The sequence below is a fragment of the Ochotona princeps genome, chromosome 19 (genome assembly GCF_030435755.1).
Source record: "Ochotona princeps isolate mOchPri1 chromosome 19, mOchPri1.hap1, whole genome shotgun sequence".
NCBI classification, from domain to species: Eukaryota; Metazoa; Chordata; class Mammalia; order Lagomorpha; family Ochotonidae; genus Ochotona; species Ochotona princeps.
Window position 1 is genome coordinate 48,110,160 of NC_080850.1, and position 12,852 is coordinate 48,123,011.

At 47.7% G+C, this 12,852-nt stretch overlaps 1 protein-coding gene across 2 annotated transcripts in view; it reads left to right on the forward strand.

The window, feature by feature from the left end:
* Positions 1-10,160, forward strand: part of PGGT1B (protein geranylgeranyltransferase type I subunit beta) — a 40,186-nt gene extending 30,026 nt beyond the window's left edge. For both annotated transcript variants that reach the window (XM_058677512.1, XM_058677513.1), the window contains 3 exons: positions 5,717-5,901; positions 6,937-7,045; positions 9,747-10,160. In XM_058677512.1, coding sequence (XP_058533495.1) covers positions 5,717-5,901; positions 6,937-7,045; positions 9,747-9,928 — 476 coding nt within the window. In that variant the 3' untranslated portion in view covers positions 9,929-10,160. The remainder of the gene's footprint in view (positions 1-5,716; positions 5,902-6,936; positions 7,046-9,746) is intronic.
* The last annotated feature ends 2,692 nt before the right edge of the window (positions 10,161-12,852 follow it).

The window sequence follows — 12,852 nt, forward strand, 5'->3', positions numbered from 1 at the left end:
TGGCAGCGGAGGGCAGCCCAGTGCCACCTCTGCATTTACGTGCTTCCTCTTGTTCTCACTTAGTTACGGAGAAGTCGAGGGATGGGTGGAGCTCTCATTTGGCATTCACTAATCAATAGCTGGAGACTCCACTGGGCCGCACTGGCAGCTGGTAACTCAATCCAGGCTTGCCACATGGTGGCAGACACTGCTGTGCCTTCCAGGTGTGCACTGGCGGGAAGCTCGAGTGGGGAGCTGGAGCTTGGCGGTCCCCCAGCACTCCAGTGTGCAGTGCTCCATTAACCGTGAGGCTCCTGGCACTCCAGTGTGCTGTGCTCCATTAACCGTGAGGCTCCCGGCACTCTAGTGTGCTGTGCTCCATTAACCGTGAGGCTCCTAGCACTCTAGTGTGCTGTGCTCCATTAACCGTGAGGCTCCTAGCACTCCAGTGTGCTGTACTCCATTAACCGTGAGGCTCCCGGCACTCTAGTGTGCTGTGCTCCATTAACCGTGAGGCTCCTAGCACTCTAGTGTGCTGTGCTCCAGTAACCGTGAGGCTCCCGGCACTCTAGTGTGCTGTGCTCCATTAACCATGAGGCTCCCGGCACTCTGGTGTGCTGTGCTCCATTAACTGTGAGGTTCCATGCTCATGCCTTGTTTTTGTTTATTTGCCAGTTAAAGTGGTGTCTGTCCTAATCACCAATTTATAATCCCTGATCTATACAGGAGAGGAATATACTTATTAAGCAACTGTTGTGTGCCACCTGTCATTTGCAACCGTATCTATGGTTTTATTTAATTTTTTCACCAGCCTCCATGGATGTTGAGGAATAAAGGGTTTATTATAGGAATATGATGTACAAAACTGTGGAAGAAGATGGAGAAGTAACAACCTATTTAACATATTTTCTGTTGTTTGGTTCGGGGTGTTTTTGTTTTGCTTTCTGTCTTTTTCCTTTGAATTCAAGTGCTTTTCTTCAGCTACTGCTTAACCAGAGCCTGTTTGCTATGGAAACCATGTGGTGTGCAGTGGTCTTCTGGGCCATGGCCTTACACAGTAGTCATCTGTAGCCATGATAGCCCACCAGTTCCCCAGTTTTTGAGGAGTTTACCATAAGCGATCCCTGTATTTTGGGAGAAATGGACTTTTCCTGCTTTGTGTAGTAGAAAATTATTTTCTTTCTCAGTATTCATAATATAAAAATCAGAGTACAGATTGCTTTGATGGTATGATTTTTTTAAGATGACATACATCTGGCCTTATTGAAGCATTCGCTGCCTTGAGCTTTCTTCACGTTACCTTCCAGTGTGGTGTTTAAGTATAAAGCATTTATGGGGCTGGCGCATTGCCAAGGGCTGAGTCTCGCATCCCCTCTAACAGCAGCATCCCGCGTTGTACTAGTTCAGTCCCAGCTGCTCTGCTCTGGATCTGGCTCCATGCTGACACACCTGGAGAAGCAGTGAAGGCTGGCCCAGGGACCTGAGCCCCTGGTGCTTGCGTGACAGGCCCAGATGGAGTCGGTGCCCCTGGCTTTGGTCTAGTCCAGCCGGTGTGTGTGACTGGGGGGTGAGCTAGCAGGTGGACACTGTCTCTCCTCTCCAACTCAAGCTACAAATAAAAGCAAGAACGTTTAAAAAAAAAAGTGAGGTTCTTAGGTACCTTTTCATTTAGTTTTCTACTTTTATCTCCAGCTCTGTTGTTGACCACTTCAATCGACACATTTCAGAAGACAAGAATTCTTTCAGATAAGCTACATACAGAGACTAGGAGAATGCTTGCAGTCATGCCCTCAGTCTTACAGGGTAATCGTGGACTAGAACTGCTAACTCTGCAATAAGCCCATCATAGCATGTGGAAGTGCTTGCCCTGCGCCTGGGTGACCTACAGGTGCGGTGGGAGCGAGCCTCTGGGCCCCTGCGCTGGGGTGACCTGCAGGTGCGGTGGGAGCAAGTCCCTGGGTCCCTGCACTGCTGATGCGGGTGACTCAGGAGTGGGCACACATTTGCCACGTGACCGGGACTCCCGGCTGCGGGTGGCCGGCAGTGGGCAGTTCAGGTGGACCCCGCCCTCTGGTTGAGTTATTTATTAAAGCCAGCATGTTGCTTTTAAGATTTATTTTTAGAAGTATTTTTTTAAAAAATATTTATTTATTTATCTATCAGGAAGTCAGATATACAGAGAGGAAGAGAGACAGAGAGGAGGATATTCTGTCCAGTGATTTATTCCCCAAGCAGCCGCAATGACCAGAACTGCACCGATCCGAAGCCAGGAGCCCAGAACCTCTTCTGGGTCTCCTGTGCAGGTGCAGCATCCCAAGGCTTTGGGCCATCCTCGACTGCTTTCCAAGGCCACAAGTAGGGAGCTGGATGGGAAGTGGGACCTCTGGGATTAGAACTGGTGTCCATACGGGATCCCGGTGTGTGCAAGGTGAGGACTTTAGCCACAAGGCTACCACTCTGGGCCCCGATTTATTTTATTTTTATTGCAAAGGCAGATATACAGAGAGAAGGAGAGACAGAGAGGAAGATCTGTCTGTTGATTCACTCCCCAAGTGGCCACAACAGCTGGAGCTGGGCCAGTCGGAAGCCAGGAGCCCGGAACCTCTTCCAGATTTTCCACGTGGGTACAGGGTCCCAAGGCTTTGGGCCTTCTTCGACTGCTTTCCCAGGCCACAAACAGGAAGCTGGACGGGAAGCAGGCCGCCGGGGTTAGAACCAGTGCTTATATGGTGTCCATACGGGATCCCGGTGTGTTCAAGGCGAGGACTTTAGCTGCTAGACTACCACACCAGACCCTCTGATTTATCTTATTACATATATGTGCTTTACTGTATCCTCTTACTGTTACATGACTTTTAAAAGTTGATTCATACCTTCTATAATTAAGACATAATGGGGCCCGGCACAATAGCCTAGTGGCTAAAGTGCTCGCCTTGGATGCACCAGAATCCCATATGGGCGCTGGTTCTAATCCTAGCAGCCCTGCTTCCCATCCAGCTCCCTGCTTGTGGCCTGGGAAAGCAGTTGAGGACAGCCCAAAGTCTTGGGACCCTGCACCAGTGTAGGAGACCTGGAGGAAGTTCCTGGCTCCTGGCTTCGGATTGGCGCAGCACCGGCTGTTGCAGTCACTTGGGGAGTGAATCATCGGATGGAAGATCTTCCTCTCTGTCTCTCCTCCTCTCTGTATATCCGACTCTGTAATAGAAATAAATTAAAAAAAAAACAGACATATTGGACACAATTTAACCTCCTCCTGATGAATCTAGAGCATCACTATGAAAGCCATTCCAGCGTTGTTTAATGTGATGGTGTGTTCAGTGTGTAGAGATCATTGGCCGTCCTACAAGGGCTGCAACTGACTTCTTAGGGATCTTTTTAATGATGTTTCTAGAGTTAATGTTTTCAAACCCTGGTGATTTGGGCAAAGAGCATCTTTACTTTGAGCAGTGCCAGTTTGCTTTAAAGAATCCCAGCAAGTGTTTGAAACTAACGAGTCAATGAAGAGAAATTAAGGTTGGTAGTTGCTTTGCAAAAATTATTCCAAGAGATTTGAGAAAGTCAGCTTATTTTTCTGTTTTGATTCCCTTAAGACTTACCTAGATATCCAAGCTAATTTGGAAAATTGAGAGGATGAACTGGTGTGTGCTGCCCTCTGTGCCTCTCATGATCCAGCAGCGGGCTCTGCGGGCCGGACGACACGCAGGCAGCAGTGAGAGGTTGGGAGTGGTCACTCTAGTTTCCGAAATTAACAGAAAATCACTGAGACACAAGTGTTTTCATTTTTTTTTTAATTCTTTGAAGTATGTTATTTTCTTGAATTTTTTATTTTTAATTGTATTTTATTTTATTTTGGCAATCTTTACATTGTTGATTAGGGTAAAAACTTACGAGGGCTAAAGGGAATATTGAGGAGAAGCCCCACCCAGTCTCCCACCCACCCCAGGTCCCGGATGTAGGGCATATTCTGAGATCCTTTCTCAAGTGGTCCCGGTAGTTCACCAGTTATGCATTGCTGCCAGTCTCGCCACTCCAGACACGATGAGGCTGTTGAATAATCTACTGGTTGACATAGTCCATCATAGAGTCTCCCTTTGTCCAGGGTTTCGCTGCCAACATATAGCTGTGGTGGTTGGTTGACCTGTTCATGTTGTTTTGAGTTGACAACAGATTGTGCCAGTGAGTGTTGTATGTAGAAAATACTAATTATTTTTTCATTTCCTGGGAAAAATAATTCCCTGGTGAGTATGTTAAATTCTCACTGAAGCTTCCTGGGGGCCTGACTGCACTCTGCCTTGGCTCCTGCTGCTGCTCGTGGTGGCCCTGCTGTGAGCTCACTGCATGGCCCTGCAGGCTGCTGTCCTCTTGCCCAGGGCACGTGCAGGGTCCTCCCAGGCAGGCGCTCTCTGCATGCTGTCCATTTAATGCCATCACGCTTGCAGAGCCCGTGGGGCCATGTGCAGCAACAGTCCGACCTGAGGACCTAGCGGCATGTTCTAGGTAGTTCTGCCTCCCACAGGGAGTGGAAGGACTCCAGGAGACTGAGGATGGTGCAGTGAAAGATACGGGTATTGTGGTGCAAAAGATCTTGACATCTACCCATTCCAGGGAATCTCAAAAAGTTCATGCAAATACACGTTGCATTTTTTTCCCCATGTTTCTGCAACAAAATTAGCTTCTCATCGCTGTTTTTCAGACTTTGGAGGGCACGCTTACCTTTGATTTCTGTGTATTCTTCCCTCCCTCCCCTTACACTTCTGTAAAATTCTTTATCTGACCAAGTGTCGTAACTGCAAATCTGATTCTAACTTGTGTGTAAAAATTCTGTATTTCTGGGCAGGAGACACCAGTCGAGAGAGTCAGGCTTTGGGGCTCCAGACTCCCATGCTGAAGGTCTCCAAGGCTCCAGGGCTCCAGGCCGTGGGGCTCCAGGTCGTGGGGCTGCAGGGTTCCTGGGCTCCAGGCTGCATGGCTCCAGGCTCCCGGGCTGCAGGTCTCCAGGCTCCGGGGCTCTAGGCTGTGAGGCTCCAGGATTCGGACTCTGGGTTCCGGGCTCCAGGGATTGAGTCTTGGGCAGGGATCTGGGAGTCCTAGGGTTAGTTCCCAGTCTACCATGAATCATACAATTTTGAAAAAATTATTTAATTCTGTTGTAAGTCTTACTGTTTTTATTAGAAATATTTCTGGTTTTTTAAAAAGATTTATTTATTTTTATTACAAAGTCAGATATACAGGGAGGAGAGACAGAGAGGAAGATCTTCCGTCAGATGATTCACTCCCCAAGTGACAGCAACGGCCGGTGCTGCGCCAATCCGAAGCCGGGAACCAGGAACCTCTTTCCAGGTCTCCCATGTGGGTGCAGGGTCCCAAAGCCTTGGGTCGTTCTTGACTGCTTTCCCAGGCCACAAGCAGGGAGCTGGATGGGAAGTGGAGCTGCTGGGATTAGAACCAGCGCCCATATGGGATCCCGGTGCGTTCAAGGCGAGGACTTTAGCCGCTAGGCCATGCTGCCGGGCCTAAGAAATATTTCTTACAGCTTTATTTTAAAATCCTCTCATGTCATCAAGTTTACATTGAAGATTTCAGTACTTAGTAGTTACTGTAAAATTCTAGTTGTCTTTTAAATTGTGAATGTTTCGCATTTTCTGGGATTATTCAGCTGCTTTTCCTCTTGCTATGTGAACAGCTGTCCCAGCCTCCTGATGTGCAGTGTGAAGCTGTGTGTGCTTCTCATTGGCAGGAGGGTCTACCTTCTGCGGCATTGCGTCACTGTGTCTGATGGGCAAGCTGGAGGAGGTGTTCTCCGAGAAAGAACTGAACAGGATAAAGCGGTGGTGTATAATGAGGCAGCAGAACGGTTATCACGGAAGGCCTAACAAGCCGGTCGACACCTGCTACTCATTCTGGGTGGGAGCAACTCTGAAGGTAAGAGATGAGCACGAGGCCTGTGCCCCGTCCTGCGGGCTGTGCCAGGTGGCTCAGGGTCCGCAAGGGCAGGACACACTGTCAGGTTTGGGTAGTGTGAAACTCCAGTAACTCACAATCTGCCTTTTTAAAACATAGTTATAACTTAACATACAGCTTGTTAGTCTATTGTAGACAGAAGGTTATAAAAAAACAAGTTACTGAAATAGACTATGTTAAGTTATAACTATGTTTTAAAAAGGCAGATTGTGAGTTACTGGAGTTTCACACAACCCAAATCTGACAGTGCGTGAAAGTGATCCCTGTAACGTTTTTACGTGAGGATATTAGCCTGGAAAGACAGACGCAAAGCTGTTGCTTTTGAAGCCATTTAATGTTTCCTGATTATTGATTTTTTTTTGGCTAAACCTCCTAAAACTCATTGACTGGCCTACCCCACATCTTCTCCGTCTCTACCACCTTTTACTGTGCCTGAGTGCACAGTGTTTAGCCACTCAGTGCCCACCCACACGTTTGCCTTAGTTAAAACTTCTTTTTCTCCATTGGAATATCTCATTCGGATGTTATGAAATCTGTGTTTGTCTTCCTGAGTGTATCCTGGGTTCACTAGTCTCACACAAAACTGTTTCTTTGCATCGGGTTAATAAGCTTCTTGCTGTTTTTTGAAGTTTTTTTTAGTAACAGTTACTGTTGGTTTGTGAGTTATACCTCAGAATTCTGTCTTCAGAGTCAAAATAAGGTAAATTAAAATTGCACTCTTTCAAGGACTGATGTTACAGTAGGATTGGAACCTGGCTTTACGGCGATGCAGAAGCGTAGCTGGGCCTTGCTCAGATGGAGGCAACAGCAAATGGGGCAAGAAAAGGACGGTAGCTTCGAGAAAGACAGTGAACATGATGTGGGTGGCAAATTGAAGTGCCCAGCTCCCCGAGACCCTGTGTGAGCCTGGCCCAGGCAGAGATGTGTCTGGCTGGTGCCTGGGTGCCAGAAAGCAACATCACTGTTTCCAGTCAGTCCAGTGTCCTTTTGTTTCAGCTCCTGAAGATTTTCCAGTACACTAACTTTGAGAAAAACAGAAATTACATCTTATCTACTCAAGATCGCCTCGTTGGTGGATTTGCCAAATGGCCGGACAGTCATCCAGGTGATTACTTTCTGTGTGAATACACAACTTTGATTTCTTAGCATCTTTTTAAGAAAGAATATATGATAGAAAATGTATCCCCAATTGTAAGTTACTTCATTACGTTTTGAAGAGGTAGATTGGTTGTGTTCAGGCTGGATTTACAGTTGAGGATATTTGCGCAGGGGTTGATTATCAAGGGGCACTGAGTGATACCCTGTGCCTTTGCTCCACATAATTTACAAAGCCTATGTTTTACTTCATTTGTAGCAGCAAGCCCCATGGATCTTACTAAATCCTTGCCAAAGCAGAATGATTCAGCTTATTTGAAATCATCAACTGCATTAGCTGTACTTGAGCCAAAAAGAAGTTACTCTCTTCCCTGAAGTGTCTCAGTTCTTAAGCTTCAGAAATCCTTAAACAGAAAATTTCAAATTCTGAGTATTGGTGTCCTTAGCAGCTCATACTCATGTTCTAAATTTTGGCAGATTCACCGACATTTTCTGGGTGCATACTGGCTGCTGGGACACTATGTTCGTTGTAGGAGGCCCTGGCGTTCAGGGGCCCAACACGGGGCTCCTCCCACGGGCAGCTTCATTTTTTAGCCCTGTGCACCCTGCATATTTTCATCCATAAGTGAAGCTGAGAGTTTGTTAAAATAATTGAGATCACTGACGTTTCTGATGAGCAGCTGTTCACAGAATTAACTATAAATACAAACCAGACACAGGAGTGCCCGTTGTACATTGCAGTAGAATCATGATTTTTTTTAATCATTCTAAAAAAATACCTCTACCTCATCTCCTGTAACATGACTGCTGCAGCTGGGATGTACTCCTGGATCAGTGTATAAATAGGAGGCTCACTCAATCTTGTTTTTATATCTCGCCCACTCAGCTACCTGTATTTTGACGTAAAACATGTTTTCTTAGGTGTGATACTTTCAGAGTCAAAAGGCAAAGTATATTTTCATTAGTTAACTTACAAAGCAACATAATATTTTTGAAGTTCTGATCTCATAACAGCTATAAGTAAGTTAGAAAAGTGCCTCCATGCAACAGTTATTTTGGTCTTGAGGCCGTTTCTGGGAGCCTGTGTCTGGCAGGATTAGACAGTGACACCAGGGGAATGGAAACGTCTGGAGAGTGTCTCTTCATAACCATGCTTGACAGGCGAGAAGAGCATTCTGTGGAGATGGGCGCCACGTGCTTGGACAGAACGTGGCCTCTGTGGCCACCTGGGAGTCTACGGAGAGCAGCAGTCTTGGTGTGATGGGTTGAATTCACGCCAAAGGACCTGTTCCCAGATGTGCAGGACAAGTCCTTTTAGTAAGAGCCTTTAAATTCGCTTCTTCCTGGTCCTCACGAGTGGAGTAGCAGCTTTGACCCAGGAATTGTATAGACATTTATGGCAGAAACTCCGAAGAGAATGGTTCATTCTGAAGCGAAGGTTCCCAGTGTCTCAAGGATGGCAGGGCCTCGCTGCCGCAGATGGGGGACTTGCCCACAGTAGTGCAGGCCCTGGAGCTGTGGCCCGGCCAGCTTTTGAGGAAGAAGCGCTTTATTCATACTTTACCTGCAGAGATTTTACCTTTACATTGTTCTGGGTTTATGGTTTATGTCGTATCCTTTTCTGTTGTATCCCACTCCCCACCCTCCCCAGTTTCTACAAGATTAAGCATCATCCATTCTCTGCCTTGGTTACTGTAGAGTAGCCATCTGGACAGTGTTACAGTATTTTTATTGGAAAGGCAGATTTTTAGAGAAATTTCCTATCCACTGATTTGCTCCCCAGATGGCTGCAGTGGCCAGAACAGAGCTGATCTGAAGCCAGGAACTTCTGGGTCTCTCACGTGGGTACCTGGGCCCAAAGCTTTGTCCTTGCTCCGCTGCTTTTCCAGGCCGTAAGCAGGGAGCTGGTTGAGAAGTGGAGCAGCCAGGACTAGAACTGGTGCCTAAATGGGATGCCAGCACTTGCAGTCGGAATATTAAGCAGCTGAGCCATTGTGCTGGCCCAGGTTGTTATTTTTTGTGGCCGAAAAATCAGAGGAGGAAAATGAGACAGAAGAAATGAGCGTTTTCCATGAAAGTCTTGGTAATTAACGCAGACTCTGTTAATGAAGTCACAGTATCATAGATGGTGTCAGGCACAGCTGTCTGTCAGTCACTCCTTTTTGTGAATTGCATTGCTAGGTGCAAAACGCTTTCAGCACAGAGTTGGACTTGGTAAAATGTCTTGGACTCTAATGTCCCTGGGAGGCCAACTGGAGGATATAACATTCTCCTTGGTCTTGGGGTCTAAAGCTGCGGGAGCTGGCAGCGCTGGTCACCTGGGTGGGAGAGCTGAGCTGGGAAGTGTCCCTGAATGAGATGTATTCCCTCCTGCTGAGCAGAGTGTTGTTGGACTAGGATGTGGGAGTGGGGGGATTGCTGCTTAGATGTTTCTTCTAATGTTTAAGGAAAACACCATCTTTTGTTGGTACAATGTGACTGCCCTGGTTTCTGTAATCCCTGGGGACGCCTGTGGGGCCAGCTGCTGCACTGACCTGCATGGCAGAGCAGGCGGGCAGTGGCAGTGACGTGTTTGTCAATGACTTTAACATCGCATTTTTTAAAAGCAGTGATTGAGACTTTGGGCAAGCGGAGGGGAAGCCCTGGGTGGTATTTTCTAACTTACGGTTTGATGTGGGCCTGAGAGTGAACTCTCACTATGCCTCTTGCAGATGCCTTGCACGCCTACTTCGGGATCTGCGGCCTGTCGCTCATGGACGAGAGCGGGATCTGTAAGGTGCACCCTGCTCTGAACGTCAGCACGCGGACTTCCCAGCGCCTGCAGGCTCTCCACCAGCGCTGGAAAAGCCAGGAGGCCGCCCGCTGCCCGGAGAACACGGCCCTCTCCACGTGACTGGCTCTGCCCGGGCAGGCGCGGGTCCCTAGCCTAGCTGTAGCTCCAGGTTAAAGCCATGTAACCACGTGGGCTCTGCTGTCTGAGAGGCAGAGCCCTACAGTCACAGGGGACGCTGCGGCACGCTGCGATGTGGTCCTGAGCCAGGACCCGAAGTGTGACCCGCAGTGGACGGCACCGTGCTTCTTAAATGTTTATACCATATTTCTAAGAAGTTCTTTGAGCAACTTGACTGTGTGTGTGTAGATTATCTTCATAAGAACTCTTGAGTACACATGTTCTCTTCAGAACGAGTACGCTTCACACAGCATTGATAATCTGTCTGTGGGCGGACAGTTAGCACTTGACAAGCTTGACCGCCGATGGTCAGAGTCTTCCCGCAGTGATTAAGTGTCTGGGATTTGTCTGTGGAAACAGATGAACCCATCATTTTTTGGGTAAAAAAGTGTTTTATTCTGACATGTGCCAGTGAACTAGTGTGGCCTGTGTAAATGAAGTGAGTAACTGCACAGTAAAATAAACAGGCTTGACTGATAGAGTAGTTTGCAAAGGAAGCTGTTTTAAGAATATTCTGTAACCAAGGAAGAAGTAACCTGTTGATGTGCTCATGAAGCAGAAGGCTTTGTGCTGCGTGGCTCCTGGGGAGGTTGCTGAGATAGGTACCAGCTACGTTTGAGTTTCATCTCGAACTATTGGTTGTTTTTTCCCCTCCGGGAAAAAAAAGAATCTATCTAAAAGGAAAGCCATTGATTGTGTGGCTTATTTTTCTGACATGCATGTTGTTGAGGATTGTGTTTTCAAAATGAAATTATTTTTGGCCCTTTGGATTTTTGTATTGCTCTCAGTATTTTAGCTGCTGAAATTATACAGTAATCTTTTTCAAATTGAAAAAACAAATAGCATAAAAATAGAAGCACACAAATTCAGTCAGCCAACTCCATATGTCATCCTTAATCCTTGAGGTGTTTGTATTTCAGGGTAAGTGGGAGGCAGATGTAATCATTCCAAAGGTAAAACTGAGGGCTTTGTTACTGTGAGCTTCTGGCACAGGAACGGGCGTCTGCCGGGAGTGGCGGCCGCGGCCCTGCCCGAGACCTGACGCTCCACGCAGCCGCATCAGCAGGCGTGCTGGGAGCTTCACTCTGCAGGAAAATATCCTGAAATAATAATCCCTCCCGAGAGGAACCTAATGGGTACTTGGAGGAAGGGCTCATTTATTATGGGCACTCTTTGTTTTACCAAATTTAGTAGTCTTTTTTTTTTTTTTTTAATTTGGAAATAGTCTTATGGTGAAGGAAAAAATAAGCTTAGCACCAGATGGGATTTTACCGTGTTTCTCCATCTCCTTCTATTTAAATCCTAGGAAATTAAGATATCCATGTCTCAAATCCTATCTTGGACACTGGGGATTAAATTAGGAAACTGTTTGCAGTGGCTTCAGGGCAGCCACCCTGCCTGCTGCCCTGCGTCCCCGCCGATGCTCAGAAGGTAAGAAAGCTGCAAACGCAGCGCTTTCCTGTGGGCGTCCAGGGCGCGTGTCTAATAAAACTGACATTTTCTGATTCGTTGAATAATTAACATCATAAGACATAGATTATGAGAGTACCTAATGTACCTGAGAGACCCCATGGAGATCTGTGGACTAGTGAATGTTCCATTTTCCATGCCTACCAAAAATTTCTGGATTGGTGTGAGTTAGCAATTATTTGCAAGCGAAAAATGCTTATTGACAAATGATAAGCAATATTTCCCCATGTACACTTTGTTCTTCAGCAGAAGTGACCTAAGCAGAAAAACCTGAAACCCAAAGGTTCAAGTAACTGCTGCTAGACCCTGCTCTCCTGTCACCCCAGGTTCACTAAGCCAGACAGCAGAGTCTAACCCACTTGTCAGCGTCAGTGGCATTGGCCATGTTTGTTTATAGATGTTTTGTCTAAGCAGGAATCCTTCTGGCAGTGGCGCATCAGCCCTGCCTAAGTGGGCAGAGGGCCATCACAGTGTGCGTTTACCACCGGTGCCTGCAGGGCCACTCACTGGGCAACAGATTGCCACAGGGCTTTGCCATGGCAGCACAAGGGGTCGCTCGCAGCCCAGACATGGGTCATGGTGTGGTTGTTTGAACACTTGAAGCTGCGGTAACAGGCAGGCAGTGGCAGGGGTGGGAGGGGCTACTCTGCACTCATGCGACTTGTGTCCAAATCCCAGACCTGCCCGTCAGCAGCATGATCTGGAGCTCCAGTTTCCCCGTTCAGAAAATGAGGAAAACGGAAGCCTGTGTCCGCGTGGAGGATGAAGTGCTTCCTGTCGTGTCTGTGGTCACACTCCCCACAGCACCTCTAACACGGAAGCCTCCTGTGTACGACCCAGAGAGGCCCGCCAGAGTCCAAGCCCCAGGAGGATGCTGCAGCCAGAGACAGAGTTGCAAAACTAGACAGGTACCGTCTCCACGGGCTGACACACCTCGGCTACGGAGCATCAGTGTCGGCATCCATGTCTACACAGGAGGAAGCTGAAGGTGCCCTCCTGGTGTCTGATTCCAGCCCATGAGAGAAAGCAGTGATGCCCACAGCATGTTACTGCAGGGTGTACTGGGCCACAGTCAGAGGCTGAGCCTGGGAAGGCGTCCCCCAGAACCACCTGTAGATGAGGGTCTGGGCATGAAGACAGGTCTGATGATTGTGCCAGAGGGAGCCTGACCATGGAGATCCTGCTGGAGGTGCACTCTTCCAGGGTAGGACCAATGTGATGAGAAAAGAAGGGGAGGTCCCAGCAGACAGGAAGGAAAGCCAGTGTATCCAGAAAGTGTGTGCGAAGTAGCCGTCAAGGTGAGATTTACGTCGGCCTCAGCTATGCTGAGATCCACACATGTGAGGAGCTTTCACTGAATTCATGGAGAAAAGCACACATGGATTTCACATAATTTT